We start from the raw sequence: 17,467 nt of genomic DNA, 5'->3' as shown, positions 1-17,467 counted from the left end.
TCAGAATATGGTATAGTTTATCACGGATCACTACAATTTTTCAGGTTATGTACATCACTTATATAAAAACACGAGATGTACCACCATGTCATTTGTCTCTATAGTAACTGCGTTTTGTGAGAAGTACCTTGCCTTTACGCTTTATGGCGCTCATATACGATCATGTGGTCCATTTCCTTGCTGATGGCGTGGTCCTTGAATTTAAGAAGACACGGAGGAGTCTGGTCACCTACGTGGAGAGGTCCGAAGCTTGAAGACGGAGTCTGGGGCTTAATCCTACTGCTAGCGGGCCTTGTTTGTGGACCTCTGTGAAAATAACAATTGGGTGGCCCCGAGGAGACCTTAAATGCCTTTGCATACTGGGTTATCCTTAGTCATCTTCTACGTATTCTTCAACACTACAAATTTATTGCTACGGTGGTGTTTGGTATCAATTAAAGACATGTGGAAGTTTTTGCTCGTACTTTTATTTTATTAACACATAATACCATATAATTATGAACTCGTATCATGTAAATTGTTCTCGTATTCCTCACCATAATCGGCCAGACATAACAATCAACGCACACGTAATTCCACACAAGATTTTGCCATGCATGTGACACTGTTATATCTAACAAATAACAATCAATGATAACATGTGTTGCCACCTCCGCCCTTCACCACCTCTGTGTCTCTGCCTCTCTTTCCCGGCGGAGATAATCCTAATCTCTCATCTTGCTCACGGGCGGAGCCACCCACAAGGCTAAGGTGGGTTGTAGTCCAGGGAGTTTTTTATGAGTGTAATGTTATTCACACACTTATTCTTATTTTTCACACATCTCTTTCAATTTTCGGCCTTCAAATTGAATGAATTGAAGAAGATCAATGGAAAAAAAAAAAATTAATAAGGGTGTATGGGAAGTAAAAATGGGTGTGCAAATAGCAATATCCTTTTTAAACATATGCTTTAATAGCTTATGTTAATGCATGTAGCCTATATAGCCCACTCAATTCCAATATTATTCATGTATATTTACTAGAGGATAGGTAATAAATTATATTTTTTATGCTAAAAAATAACAAATTAGTTCCATCTCCCCTCCCTCCTTTTATCCTATATGTTAAAGAAAAGACCATTTATCCTATGTGATTTAGCCACTATGCTTCTTACTCAAGAAAAGAAAAAGAATTTCTTTTTTAGTCCACCATTAAATTCCTACCTCCGCAATTCCTTACTTTTCATTGTAATTTTCCAATGAATGTAACATTTGGTACGTTATTAATTTCTTTATTTACTTATACTAGATTTATTTAGTAGGTTAATTATTTATTTGGTCCTTAACTTTGTCAGTTAGGGTTATGATTTTGAGAATAGTTTATATTCTATGGTTGTTCTTTTATATTGATCATTATATAAGCAAAAATAAATAAACATATCATTTTATGAAACTAATTTCAGCTAGCCCACCCAACAAAAAAAATCCTAGCTCTGTCCTTGCTCTCGCTGTCAAAAAACACACACCCACTAAACAAAAAAAAAAAAAAAATTAAAGTTATAGGATTACCGTGTCAGAGCTATAATCCAACTTCAATCCACCTCAAACCCATTCCAAACTCCAGCTCCCTTTCTCTGCCTCTCTTCCCTTCTGTTTCTCTCACGCGCCCAACAACCCCTTTTTCCCTCTTGCTCCTTTTTTCCCTCCCTAGACGAAAGATACCAACTCAATAAAAAAAATTTAAAAATTTTCAATTGCACCGGTCATAACAATTCGATTATACTCCTAAGTTCATCCCTTCTCAACCATTATATAGTTGTCCGCACAGATGGTCAAAACATTTTGTCCTCACCTTGAATCGCCCAAAGACCTAATATGTCTTTACATTCTAGATTATTCTTCATCATCTTTTACATACTTCTAGAGACCACAAATCTACCGTCACAGTGACGTTTTATTAATCAAATTAAAATATGTGAAAGCGTTTGTCATACTCTCATTCTATTAAAACTAAACATCATGCGATAATAAATTCGTCATGTGTAAGCCATTCTCGTATTTCTTGCCGTAATCGGCCGCACATAACAATCAGTACACATGTAACTCCATACAAGATTTTGTCGTGCATGTGACACCGTTATATCCAATAAATAACAGTCAAGGATTATGATTACGAGCGTTGCCACTTGCAACCAGTAGTAGGCTTTGTAACTTTCAATGGCCAGCAACACCCGGATGATAAAAATTCAACCCCGGGACCCACTCCAGCCCCCCCACCAAGGCCCACATGAAAACGATACGAGCGGCCGGGTCGGGCCATACCGCGCTGGTCCAAATTGGCATGCGAATACACTATCAAAAGCCCTGCCGTGGCCTAAACGACTTCCACCAATTTGATTAAATAATTATCTATTCTATTTCTACTAATTAATAAAACACTCATTGTCAACAAAATTTTTATAAAATTACCAGTTTAACTTTCTAATTAAAACATGAATAAGAAATATGGGGTAAAAATGTAATTTCACAAAATCAAATTTTACTGTTTTTTTTTTTTTTTCAAAACCTCACATGCATGTGATCCTAACATATCTCTAATTATTATAAAAAAAATAAAAACTTCCCACTCTCACATTCTCTATCACTCCCTTCCTCTCTCCTTCTATTTCAAAAACAAAAATAAAAAATTTTCTCGCACACTTTATGTGTGCCCATATGCTAGTACTATTATTAAGAGAGTCCTCATTGTCAACTTTTTTCCCCTTTTTTTCCTATTTTTCCCTCACTTTTGATACATATTATTAACAAAAATGAGGGCAAAATAGTAATTTTGCACCTTTTGACAAAATGACAATCCTTATTTTACCCTCTTTTTTTTTAGAAAATGACAATCATATACTTATTTTTCCAATTTTACCCTCATTTTAGATACACAATATTTACATAAGGAGGACAAAATAGAAAAAAAAAAAAGGGAAAAAAAGTTGACAAAGAGGTTTCTCTTAATACCACTTTTCGTACATAATATTTACATAAGGAGGACAAAATAGGAAAAAAAGGAGAAAAAAGTTGACAATGAGGCTTCTCTTAATAATAGTATAGTACATAAAAAAAATATGCACTTATTAAGAGAAATTGTTCACACACACAAAATGTGTGCTCTCTGCTAGTTATCTATACAATAAAAAAAATAAAAACTGGTGACTTTGCTACGGTTGTCCACCCTTTCAAGGTCCGGGAAGATTTACATTTCAGTCTCCCCTGATTATCATCGTGGGATTGACCAGCGCTGAGATTACATACAAAACGTACCATGTAAAATACAAGTCTGGAATTTATCATAGACTACTGAGCCACCCATAGTAGTAGATCTAGCAATTTCTTACACGACATGTTAACACGACAAGAAAATAACAGGTTTCGGATCAACACGATAACTAATCGGGTCATTATTGGGTCACACTGACACACCCCGACCGAGATCGGAGCGTGCTGGCCGTCACACAAAGGTGACGTAGCCATGTGCACGTGCGGAAGCTAATAAAGTAATGATATATAAGTACGAATAATTAAAAACTAAACTAGCAAACAAAGTACTAAATAAGTGCTAGCGTGTGAGTCACAAATTCAGAGCCAGACAACAGCAGTCCAAAAGAAGAATATGCAACAATAGTTCACCCGAAGGTGACCCTACAATGATAGGTGTCTGTCAGAAGTGCCGAACAAGCCCTCTGGGAAACCACCGGAACTGCTACTCAACTAGAACCTGGAGGGGCGCAAAACAAAAGTGTGAGTGGGCAAAAACAAAGCTTTCGAAAACCATTTATAAAATACTTTCTAACCCCTCGCCGTAAAACCTGTATACTTCCCAGAAAATATATACACATAATACATATGCCAAATATGCTCAAAGGTATATCAATCATGCTCGATAATATGCCATGCCGAAATCTCATAACGATATGCAAGTGCCCAGGTATAAACATATCAATATCATGTAATCTGCCAGCCGGAGTCACCTAACGTGACCTGTACGGCTGCATCTAGAGCTCAAATCTCAATCTCAATATCTAAACCTGCCCACGAGTCGGAACCACCTAAAGTGGTCTGTACGACAGGCCTGGGTGTAAACAAGTGCTACGATCACGTGAAGACTGGGCGAATAATCGCAGGTCACCTACGAGTCGGAACCACCTAAAGTGGTATGTACGACAGGACTATGCACTTACCTTGAATCCAAGGTAAGCATAAGGTGCGGGAGGTGAACATCACGTGAATGACTGTGCCTTGGCCACGGGCGGGAGCACTAACACCGGGGGTGCAGGTTATGAGCTCTCTAACTATCTCAAACCATTACTGAAACATAAACATGAACAACGCTTACCTGGCACTTACCTGTGCGTCCACAGCACCCAATATGCATATGTATAAATATATGCAACTAATAACGTACCCAACGATGCACGAAAAACGATAATGTAATGCATGGCATAATGAATAAACATTTATTCAAGTTCTAGGAAAATATAGTATATAGGTATATACGGAAAACCAAAAGCCCACTCACTGGTATGTAGAAGGGTCGTAGCCCCCCTGCCTCGCGTGTGCACGCTCGTCCTCGGGGTACGTGTCACCTATATGCGAAATAGCTATAAAAACGTTAACTTTAAAGCACATAACCAACTCCTCGTAATAACTTCTCATACATTGCTCAAATTGGACAAATGAATATACCAACGTGCTCTACACAACCTCAGGATCACAACTATATTTTTAAAATAATTTTTGGACCCCTCACGCGCCCCCACGCGCCGAAATAGGCACAGACCTACGCGCCCCCACGCGCGGCCACGTGCCATGCACACTGACGGTGTCAATTGACGCCGTCAGGAATATTCCGTCAAAATTCCGGAATATTCCGTTAAACCTAACCGGATACCGTTACTGCTGTTAGGAATATTCCGTTAAACTTAACGGAATATTCCTGTTTCTTCTCCAGTCTACCCTCGCCGGACTCCGGTCACCGGAAAACTGGGAAAACTTCAAACTCACTATTCTCCTTCGTTTTTCAACCATTTTCTATGATTCTTGTACCAAAAGAAAGCCCTAGACTAGTAGAATCACGCTATACAACTTTTAAAAGCTAAAAACCACGCGATCGTACCTGTCACAAAAGTCAAAACTCGGCCAACTTCGAACCAAGCTTTTCTGACATCCACTTCCGTCCAACGATACACTCCGAGGTTCCTTGGGACCTCACGAACACAACTACAAGCTTCAAAAGTCCAAAAACAAGCTAGAATAAGTTTGCATGAACAGTACACAAATCAGAGCTTATGAAATCGACGTGAAAACGTCGAAGTTCCTACCTGAAAATGGTATATTCGTGCTCCCCTCGACCTCACGATCACAACTGCACCCTTGGTTTCCTCGATCTGCTACAGTATAATGGTTCTTGGTGTGTGTCCGTACGTTTACAGTGGAAATGGGAGCTCGGGGGAGAGAGAGACAGGGAGAAGACAGAGGGGGAGAGATAGGGACAGTGTATGTGTGTGTGTGTGTGTGGCCCAACACATGCCAACACCACACTACCCACCAACAGAATAACGAAACGAACTAGGGGCTAAAATGTCATTTCACTAGTACGTTTTAATAATCCCGGGACGGGATGTCACAACCTTCCCACCTTAAAAGAATTTCGTCCCGAAATTCAAAACAACCAAGTATAACCCCTAGTGGTCAAAGAACAATCGAGGATACAAATCCCTCATCCGATCTTCTGTCTCCCACATAGCTTCCTCAACTGAATGATTCCTCCATAAAACTTTCACTAAGTTCACCGTCTTGTTCCTCAGAACCTTCTCCTTCCAATCAATGATCGTCACCGGTTCCTCGTCGTACGTCAAATCTGGATTAATCTCTAATGGTTGAGGAGGTATCACGTGAGATGGATCAGCAACATAGTGTCGGAGCATAGACACGTGAAAAACATTATGCATTCTAGCCAACTCCGGAGGCAACTCCAACCTGTAAGCTACCTCACTAACTCGTTCTGTGACCATGTATGGTCCGATGTACCTGGGGCTCAACTTCCCCTTCTTTCCGAATCGCACAACACCTCTCCACGGTGAAAGCTTCAAAAATACCCAATCTCCGACCTCATACACTCTGTCCGTAGCATGCCGATCCGCTAAACTCTTTTGCCTGTCTTGAGCTGCTTTCAGGTTAGACTTAATTACCTGAACATTCTGAGTAGTCTCGTCGACAATCTCCGGACCCACTAAAACTCTTTCTCCAACCTCTGACCAACACAACCGTGTACGACAAGCTCTGCCATACAAGGCCTCAAATGGCGACATACCAATGCTCGAATGAAAACTGTTGTTGTAGGCAAATTCTATCATATCTAACCGCTGGTGCCAAGCATCACCAAATTGCAACACCGAAGCTCGCAGCATATCCTCCAAAGTCTGAATAGTTCTCTCTGACTGCCCGTCTGTCTGTGGATGATATGCCGTACTGTAAAGTAATCTCGTGCCCAAAGCTTCCTGGAAAGCCACCCAAAACTTCGATGTGAATCGTGGGTCACGATCCGAGACAATACTCACTGGGACACCATGATACTTCACCACCTTCGAGATAAACAACTCCGCTAAACGGCTCAAAGAATACTTCTCTCTCACTGGAATAAAATGAGCCGACTTAGTGAGCCGATCAACGATTACCCAAATGCCGTCAAAGCCATTTTGTGTACGCGGCAACTTGTACACAAAATCCATAGTGATATTTTCCCATTTCCACTCTGGAACGGGAAGCGGCTGCAATAATCCAAACGGCTTCTTCCTCTCTACTTTAACTTGCTGACAAACAGCACATCTGCTCACATACTCGGCTATCTCCCTCTTCATACCCGGCCAATAATAAAATGGTCGAATGGTATGATACATTTTGGTAGCTCCTAGATGCATGGCGTAAGCCGAGATATGTGCTTCATCAAGAATTTCTTTCTTCAACTCCATACTATTAGGCACGAACATTCTACCCTCTAGCATCAACATGCCATCCGAATCACTAACTCCGAGGCCTCGCCTCCTTCCTTGCTCTCGAGCTTGAATAAGTTCTTGAGTCTCCTGATCAGCTACCTGAACTTCAAGCACCCGATCAATAAGAATTGGCCTAACTTGGAAATTAGCAAGTAGCGCCACTTCTCGATCTTCGGCTTCTAGCCTTACTCCCGTAGCACGCAAGTCCACCAAAAGAGGAGCACGACTAGCGTACAACGCATTAATACGGCCCTGTGACTTCCTACTAAGTGCATCAGCCACTACGTTCGCACGATCAGGATAATAATCAATTGTGCAATCGTAATCGCTGAGCAACTCCAACCACCTCCGCTGACGAAGATTAAGCTCCTTCTGAGTAAAAAGATATTGGAGACTCTTGTGATCTGTAAAGATCCTGCACTTCTCTCCGTAAAGATAGTGTCTCCATAACTTCAACGCAAAAATGATAGCAGCCAACTCCAAATCATGTGTAGGGTAATTCAACTCATGGGGTTTCAATTGCTGCGAAGCATAAGTAATCACCCTACCATGCTGCATCAATACACATCCCAGACCATTCAAGGAAGCATCGCTATAAACCTTGAAATCACCACTATCGTCTGGGAATGCCAAAACAGGCGCATGAGTGAGACAATGCTTCAACTGCTGGAAACTCTGCTCACACCTATCATCCCACTCAAAATTAACATCCTTCCTCGTTAATCTCGTCAGTGGCAAGGCAATCACCGAAAAATCCTTAACAAATCTCCGATAATACCCCGCCAAACCAAGGAAACTTCTCACCTCAGTGACGGTTCGCGGTTGCTCCCAACTCTCCACAGCTGCCACCTTCTGAGGGTCAACCAGAATACCCTGAGCAGAAATGATGTGCCCCAAGAACGCAACTTGATCTAACCAGAACTGGCACTTGCTAAACTTAGCATATAGCTGGTGTTCCCTCAACCTCTTCAACACCAAAGTAAGATGTCGAACATGCTCCGTTTTCGACTTAGAATACACCAGAATATCGTCAATGAAGACAATAACAAATCTATCCAGATAAGGCTGAAACATCCGGTTCATTAAATCCATAGAGGCAGCTGGTGCATTCGTCAACCCAAATGGCATAACCAGAAACTCGTAATGACCGTAACGAGTCCTGAACGCCGTCTTAGGGACATCATCCCTACTAATCTTCAACTGATAGTAACCAGACCTCAGGTCAATCTTAGAGAACACACAAGCACCTCTCAGCTGATCGAACAAATCATCGATACGAGGCAATGGATAACGGTTTTTAATCGTTACTCGATTCAGTTGCCTGTAGTCGATGCACAGCCTCAAAGTTCCATCCTTCTTTCTCACAAACAACACTGGAGCGCCCCAAGGCGAAGTACTAGGCTGGATAAATCCCTTATCCACTAACTCCTGCAGCTGAACTTTCAATTCCCTTAACTCCGCGGGAGCCATACGATAAGGAGTTAAAGAAATAGGATTAGTACCTGGAATCAACTCAATAGTGAACTCCACATCTCGATCTGGGGGTAAACCAGGTAAATCCTCGGGAAAAACATCAGGGAAGTGTCTGACCACTCTCACATCCTCCACTCTGTTATGAACAGCCTCATTTAGCACCACATGAGCTAGATACCCCTGACAACCCTTAGATAACAACTTTTTCGCTCGCAGCGCCGAAATAACGCCATATCTTACCCCACTCTGCTCACCAACAAAAGTAACCACAGGTAGTCCAGGTCGGTGAAACGTAACTACTTTCCCGTAACAGTCAATGTTAGCACGATAGAAATGTAACCAATCCGTGCCTAGAATCACATCAAAGTCCACAATATCTAACGGGATAAGATCGGCTGACAGAGCAACACCCTCTACGATCACTGGACATCCTGGGTACACACAATCTATAACGCAACTCTCTCCTCTAGGCATAACAAACTCTAAATCATATCCTAGAGGTGTGGGGCGAGGTTGCGTCATTTGAGCAAACGTATGAGAAATTACGGAATGTGTAGCTCCACAATCAATTAAGACTCTAGCAAAACAACCAAGAATGTTCAACGTACCCATAATCAAGTCTGGGTTGTTCTGAGCGTCCTGCAGAGAAATATTGTGAAGACGCCCATGTCCCTGCTGACGCCCGCCGCGGCCTCTGCTCGCCTGAACGCCGCGTCCCTGAGCACCACGCCCTTGACTGGGCTGACCCGACTGTCTCGAAGACCCAGCACTGCTAGTGGCAATCTCCCCCTGCTGATACTGTCCTCCCTGATACCACTGAGAACCACCCGCTGGAGCTGGAGGATACGGCATATAGCCGCCCGAATACTGAGGATAGCCACCCTGGGAATAGGGATCCTAGGGATACTGATACTGCCCCAGAGCATAAGGGACAGCATCACCCTGATAGTGGTATGCACCACCTCGACCCGTCTGGCCGTAGCTACTAGGACCCTGGATCTGCTGGAGTGGTGCAGGTGGTGGCATAAAGGTCTGCTATGGTTTCTGCTGCTGCTGACCCTGGGGACAATTCGCCGCTCTATGTCCCACATGTCCACATGTGAAGCAACCGTTGCTACCACGTCTACACTCACCGAAATGCCGGTTGTTACACCTGCGGCAAATAGGGGCTCTGCCTCGACCACCATCGCCCTGCCTCTGGCCTCTAGCGCCACCAGAAAATCTACCTTCACGACCCTGTCCAGTGGCACTGAAGCCACCACTCGAAGAACTCAAGCTAGCACCACCCCTCTTGAAGTTCTGAGTCTGACGGGGCCCGAGCGATGCCTGACCTTTGCCTTTGTCATCTTTCTTCTGGTTGTTGTCCTTCTCTTCATCAGTGTCGCTCGACATATTCTCAGAGTCCTCGATCCTCAACAGTATCTCATAGAAGTCTCGGTAAGTCTCGCAGTGGACAGTAGTCGCCATAGAACGCCACTTCGTCCTGGTGCCCAAACGGAAAAGACGAAGCATCTCCGCCGGATTACCAGCGACATCAGGATGGTAACGAGACAAGTCCGTAAACTTACGGTAGTACTCATTCGCTGACATCTTCCGCTGTTTTAGCTCGGTAAACTTCTGCTTCTTACGGTCAATGTACTCAGGGGGCACATACCTTCTCTTGAACAAATCCGTAAAAACATTCCAATCAGTCCTCTGATCCGGAGTCAACCTACGAAGCTCCTACTCCCACCAAGCTGCCGACTCCGTATCCAGAAACCATGAGGTCGTCTCGACCCACCTCTCCATAGGCAAGTTCCCCTGATTATGCAGCACACGGAAAGTCTTCTCTATGTGTTCTAGCCAGCGCTCTGCGCCCTCGTGCCCCTCACTACCCTTAAATTTATCCAACTTCAGATTGTACATAGTCTCCAGAGGAGTCCTCTGGGGAGGGCGCAACACAGACTGAAGGGCTGTAGCAAAAACTTCCCCCAACTGAGCAACATCGGGGAAGTTAGACTCAGAAGTACGACGTGGTTCCCGACGAGGCGGCATAATTCTGACAGAAGACACCAAAACCATTAGAATACTCATAAGGACACAGGACTGCCAAACCTGGCTCTGATACCAAACTGACACACCCCGACCGAGATCGGAGCGTGCTGGCCGTCACACAAAGGTGACGTAGCCATGTGCACGTGCGGAAGCTAATAAAGTAATGATATATAAGTACTAATAATTAAAAACTAAACTAGCAAACAAAGTACTAAATAAGTGTTAGCGTGTGAGTCACAAATTCAGAGCCAGACAACAGCAGTCCAAAAGAAGAATATGCGACAATAGTTCACCCGAAGGTGACCCTACAATGATAGGTGTCTGTCAGAAGTGCCGAACAAGCCCTCTGGGAAACCACCGGAACTGCTACTCAACTAGAACCTGGAGGGGCGCAAAACAAAAGTGTGAGTGGGCAAAAACAAAGCTTTCGAAAACCATTTATAAAATACTTTCTAACCCCTCGCCGTAAAACCTGTATACTTCCCAGAAAATATATACACATAATACATATGCCAAATATGCTCAAAGGTATATCAATCATGCTCGATAATATGCCATGCCGAAATCTCATAACGATATGCAAGTGCCCAGGTATAAACATATCAATATCATGTAATCTGCCAGCCGGAGTCACCTAACGTGACCTGTACGGCTGCATCTAGAGCTCAAATCTCAATCTCAATATCTAAACTTGCCCACGAGTCGGAACCACCTAAAGTGGTCTATACGACAGGCCTGGGTGTAAACAAGTGCTACGATCACGTGAAGACTGGGCGAATAATCGCAGGTCACCTACGAGTCGGAACCACCTAAAGTGGTATGTACGACAGGACTGTGCACCTACCTTGAATCCAAGGTAAGCATAAGGTGCGGGAGGTGAACATCACGTGAAGGACTGTGCCCTGGCCACGGGCGGGAGCACTAACACCGGGGGTGCAGGTTATGAGCTCTCTAACTATCTCAAACCATTACTGAAACATAAACATGAACAACGCTTACCTGGCACTTACCTGTGCGTCCACAACACCCAATATGCATATGTATAAATATATGCAACTAATAACGTACCCAACGATGCACGAAAAACGATAATGTAATGCATGGCATAATGAATAAATATTTATTCAAGTTCTAGGAAAATTTAGTATATAGGTATATACGGAAAACCAAAAGCCCACTCACTGGTATGTAGAAGGGTCGTAGCCCCCCTGCCTCGCGTGTGCACGCTCGTCCTCGGGGTACGTGTCACCTATATGCGAAATAGCTATAAAAACGTTAACTTTAAAGCACATAACCAACTCCTCGTAATAACTTCTCATACATTGCTCAAATTGGACAAATGAATATACCAACGTGCTCTACACAACCTCAGGATCACAACTATATTTTTAAAATAATTTTTGGACCCCTCACGCGCCCCCACGCGCCGAAATAGGCACAGACCTACGCGCCCCCACGCGCGGCCACGTGCCATGCACACTGACGGTGTCAATTGACGCCGTCAGGAATATTCCGTCAAAATTCCGGAATATTCCGTTAAACCTAACCGGATACCGTTACTGCCGTTAGGAATATTCCGTTAAACTTAACGGAATATTCCTGTTTCTTCTCCGGTCTACCCTCGCCGGACTCCGGTCACCGGAAAACTGGGAAAACTTCAAACTCACTATTCTCCTTCGTTTTTCAACCATTTTTTATGATTCTTGTACCAAAAGAAAGCCCTAGACTAGTAGAATCACGCTATACAACTTTTAAAAGCTAAAAACCACGCGATCGTACCTGTCACAAAACTCAAAACTCGGCCAACTTCGAACCAAGCTTTTCTGACGTCCACTTCCGTCCAACGATACACTCCGAGGTTCCTTGGGACCTCACGAACACAACTACAAGCTTCAAAAGTCCAAAAACAAGCTAGAATAAGTTTGCATGAACAGTACACAAATCGGAGCTTATGAAATCGACGTGAAAACGTCGAAGTTCCTACCTGAAAATGGTATATTCGTGCTCCCCTCGACCTCACGATCACAACTGCACCCTTGGTTTCCTCGATCTGCTACGGTATAATGGTTCTTGGTGTGCGTCCGTACGTTTACAGTGGAAATGGGAGCTCGGGGGAGAGAGAGACGGGGAGAAGACAGAGGGAGAGAGATAGGGACAGTGTATGTGTGTGTGTGTGTGTGGCCCAACACATGCCAACACCACACCACCCACCAACAGAATAACGAAACGAACTAGGGGCTAAAATGTCATTTCACTAGTACGTTTTAATAATCCCGGGACGGGATGTCACACACACGATAATAACCCGTTAATAACGGGTCGTTAACAGGTTTATAAGAGAATGACACGTGGGTAACTTGTTTCGACACGATAAGAAAAAAATTATTTTGATGATTTTAATTTTTTAAACTACTAAAAAAAAACTTAGTATGAAATACAATATATATAATGAATATGTATATATTGTTTATTAATTATTATTCTATATAAATTTTAAAATTTAAGTTTTATTTATTTATTTATTTTTATAGTGTATTAAAAATCATAAAACACATTAAAAATAAAAATATCAAGTAATTTAAAAATACTAAACATATTAAAAATTATAATAATTAATTTACATGTGCGAAAAATATGAAAAAAAATATGCAAACGCTCGTAGTCAATGCGCATCCCTTACGCTTTGAGGATGGGTATATGATCGTTTGAATTTTTAAAACCATACAAACTCTCATGAATAGTATTTTGAAGGGAGTTCAAAATAAACAAAATTCATAATCATTAATGTATAAGTCTGAAAGATATGAAAGCATAATAAATGTTTATAATTGCATTCTTAACGCTGAGACGATGATTACATGGTCGTTTAGATTTTTAAAACTATCCAAATCTCATGAACAATGTTTTTTATTTGAGTGCAAAATTAATAATAATTATTGTAGAAATGTGAAAATTGTAATCACTACTAATGAAAAGCGTTACAACTTTCATGAACGGGTCGGGTCATATTACCTAATAATATTAACGGGTTGATTTCGGGTCGGGTCATATTACCCGTTTACTTTAATGGGTATTACACGACACGACCTATTAAGTTATTGGGTATGAAACGAAAATGACACGAATGTCAGGTCAACATAATAGTTAAATAATTAATTACCAAGGAATTTTTAATTAATTATTTGAAAACTTGAATGGCCTCAATAAAAACCCCTTTTTTTTAATAATTTACGCGCATTAAAAAGAAACAGATGTTTAACCAAAAAAAAATACAGATTGGGAGAGGAAACCAGCGGTTGGTTGGAGAGAAAAAAAAAAAAAAAAAAAAAAAAGGAGAGAGAAAGAGAGAAGCTCTCTGGAATTTTCTTTCCTTTGAGGACCAGGAATCCCAATCCCAAGGGACCGCCTGGTTTTCCTTTTTCTCCTCTTTCTTCTTTGTTTTTGTTGTCTTTGCTTTCCTCTCAATAAATACATTCACCCTTACAATTCTCTTGGGTTTTCTCTCCTCCTCTTCTTTCCAAATTCGTCAACAAACGAATCGATTCTGCGATCGCGTTCTTAATTCCGTGTCCAAAACAGGTATTTTGTTTGTGTTATTAATTGGATCTGTTTGTTTTGGGCGAAAATTTGTATGATTTGTCGAGATTTTGGTCGGATTCGGATATTTGATCCGGAAATTTTTTGAATAATTGTTTTGTTTTCCTTATTGTTTTGGGATTGCAGAGGATTGAGATCGTAATGGCGGAAGAGCATCGCTGCCAGCCACCGCAACTATGCGTTAATAACTGCGGCTTTTTCGGAAGTCCGACGACGCAGAATTTGTGTTCCAAATGCTACCGTGACTTGCAGCTCAAGGAACAACAGGCGCTCGCGCTCAACCAAACTTTGATCTCCTCCTCTTTTTCCCCCTCTTCCTCATGTCCGCTTTCATCTCCGCTGGTCTCCGTCTCGCCCACGCACGAGGCACGGGTGGAGCGTGTGATTGAAGCGAAGGAAGAAGAGAAGGAGGCGGCGCCGTCGGCAGGGGCGCATGCAAACAAGTGCATGACGTGCCGGCGGCGCGTAGGGTTGATGGGGTTCCAGTGCAGGTGCGGGATGACGTTCTGTGGGACCCACAGGTACCCGGAGCAGCACGCGTGCGGGTTCGATTTCAGAGGGATGGGAAAGGAGCAGATCGCCAAGGCCAACCCGGTCGTCAAGGCGGAGAAGCTGCAGAAGATCTGAGAGGAGGCGGCCGTCAATATCGTTATTGTCAGGGTTGTAATGGTCATTTTACTTTTCGTGGTTTGGGAAATTTGGGTCGGGGTTGGTTGGCGAGTGGTGTGGGAGGGATAATGCTATTGCTTGGTCATTGTAAATATTTAATCATAATTTAATGGTTTCTGGTTTTATTCTTTGACAGCATGGTTTTAAACTATGTTAGTGGTTCATTTAACAAAATTTATCGTTTGATAAAAAAAATAAAAAAAATATTCATATTCATTATGTAATCGCCTAAATTGACGTCTTGACGTCTCATCTCCCAAAACAACACACACTTGAGGGAAAAGTACTAAAACCCAATACTCCAAGAGCATGTCTATAGGAATGAAAGGGTATGGTGCTCTTCAATTTTGGGTCGGTAAGAAATAAAAATGAGTGTGAATCATACTACCCATTCTCTTCTAGCACTTGCATGAATCCAAACATACACGCACTTGGATTAGTATCAAATGAAGACTAGACGTGACCTCTCGCTTTGCAGTTGAGACACTTCTGTCGAACTCGTGTACTGGATACGTGTAATCCAACGCAACGAACCTCGTTAACTAAGCAGAATATTGAGCCTAGTGGCTTAGCAAAGCGAAGCACCTTCCTTAAAACCTAATAAGACCTACTCCAACATTTGGAGAAGAACTCAAATTTTAAGTTTTAAATTTATCCCAACTTGCTCCAACCATTGGGCCAAATTTAAGTTAAAACTCAAAACTCATTTATGGGCAAATTTAGCTTGAGATTTCCTGGGTTAGTGTGGCTGACCCATTATATATATATATATATATAGTTTTATATTTATAAATTAATTGAATCCAAAAATAAGATCTAATTTGATCAAATCCAATAGTAAAATATATATATATATATATATATATATCTAACGGTCCAAATTTAATTTAATGGCTAAAGTAATTAAAAAAATTTATTTTATGTGTTTCATATTCTTTAGTAATGTTTCACGGGTTTCATGGTATCGGTTTAGTGATTTTTAATATTTATTGGAATCTAAATATTTTAAAGTTAAAATGTTCATAAAATTAAATTAAGATAGTCTACATAATTTTTTTTTTTTAAAGTTACCTTAAGAAAGAAATTATCTGAAATTCATTCTTTAATCATCTTGGGCTAAATATTTAACCTGGAAGGGTTTGAGGAGAAAAATTGTTTTTGGGTTAAAATCTAAAGTTTCTAGGCTAACATTTTTAGATTTTAACCCAAGGATGGAGATGGTCTAAGGCATGATGAATGATTTAGCCTAACATGATTAGACAAGGAACGATTTTGTAGAATCATTAAAGTTTATAACAATCCTTACGATCGTGCCTAGTCGTAACTCGCAAGGCGTTTGATGTAGTTAAGAGCCTTTCCTAAACGCAACTCTTAATTTGATTCTTCCATCATGTCACAAGTCAAACGTCTATTAACTTGATGAGTGAGAGATAAAAGGGTTAAACCAACTAGTCACGAAACGATACAAGTGCTTTAATGAATCGCCTTTAAGTTCAAACTTGCCATTATACATAGACATGCTAATGCAAAGTAATTGTTCATTTACCAAGAAACAAAGAGCTTTTATATTCATTCCATCCGCTAAGTCCTTAGACCATCTCCAAAGGAGATGTCAAATTTTAAACCTAAAATTTAAATTTGAAGGCTTACGTGGCACTTTGGCATCTTTTAAACTTTTGATCTCCAACCGATATGTCAAATTTTAAACATAAAATAATAATTCATATGTATTTTCTTTGCATTGAGAATGGAAAGAAACAAAAGGATAATGGTTTAAATCAATAAAAAATTAATAAAAAGCATTTAATAATTAATTAAAAAAGTTGAAGGTGCTATCAAATTTGGCAGTAAGGGGGAGAGATGTCAATCCATGTCATACCACATCAGATTTAACTTCTCGGTTAGAAAACATTAATACTGTCTTTTGTTACCGTTATTGCTGATTTGAACATTTTGACATCTCCGTTAAAGATGTTCTTAGGCATCAAAGAGCTCTTGACTCACACCACACTGGTGTGACAAAATCTACTACCTTTTCATTTCTTGGTTGCAGGAACACTTGTTCTACGCTTGTGTGAAATTAATTCCTCACAAAATAAGAATCAATTAAATGTGTCGAGCCCTATTTTCTGTTACCAGTCTTGTGATCTCATGAAAGCTCATCGATCCAAGACATTTTTGATAAACAGAAACCAAGTCTCTTGAACCAAAGCTTTAACTTGATTCACAATTACAAAGTCGAGTGCGTAATGTGTATTGCTTGTGAAATTTGGCAATGCAAACGTGAACTCGACAGATTAATGTTTATAAATTGAAGCATACCTTTTTCGCTTTACGTTGATCATACTGTATGGTACAAAGTACAAACTAAAGGACTAGTATAATAAACATTTATCCTAAGAATATATATGGAGAAAGCACATCATCATTTGGAAGAGGACTATAAACTGAAATTTTATGGTCATAGACAAGAAAAGATAGGGAACTGATTTTCACTTTTTTTAACTTCTCATACCTCCTTTTTTATTTTTTTACTGTCGATTGAATAAATCAAACGGAAACAACATACATAAATAAATATAAGTGTGTGTGAGGCTAAAAGGGTGTGTTTTATCATTTTCCTAAAATATTCAATGAGAAAGAATGCACAAATGAACGTTGTTTTTAAGGGCT

General features: G+C 41.0%; 1 protein-coding gene across 1 annotated transcript; it reads left to right on the top strand.

Moving 5' to 3' along the window:
- Positions 1–13,835: 13,835 nt before the first annotated feature.
- On the top strand, positions 13,836–14,925 carry LOC137743457 (zinc finger A20 and AN1 domain-containing stress-associated protein 3-like). The gene is made up of 2 exons (XM_068483349.1): positions 13,836–14,107; positions 14,252–14,925. Exon 2 carries the CDS (start codon positions 14,267–14,269, stop codon positions 14,750–14,752), a length of 486 nt encoding a protein of 161 aa, XP_068339450.1. The 5' UTR covers positions 13,836–14,107; positions 14,252–14,266; the 3' UTR covers positions 14,753–14,925.
- Positions 14,926–17,467: the final 2,542 nt, after the last annotated feature.

Source organism: Pyrus communis, chromosome 8, assembly GCF_963583255.1.
Source record: "Pyrus communis chromosome 8, drPyrComm1.1, whole genome shotgun sequence".
Taxonomy (NCBI): domain Eukaryota; kingdom Viridiplantae; phylum Streptophyta; class Magnoliopsida; order Rosales; family Rosaceae; genus Pyrus; species Pyrus communis.
Note: the sequence above shows the minus strand (reverse complement) of the source record. Positions and strands in the feature narration are given on the sequence as shown.

What these genes read in the sequence shown, in the direction of transcription:
- LOC137743457 (XM_068483349.1), top strand. Translation starts at nt 14,267, where the DNA reads ATGGCGGAAGAGCATCGCTGCCAGCCACCGCAACTATGCGTTAATAAC.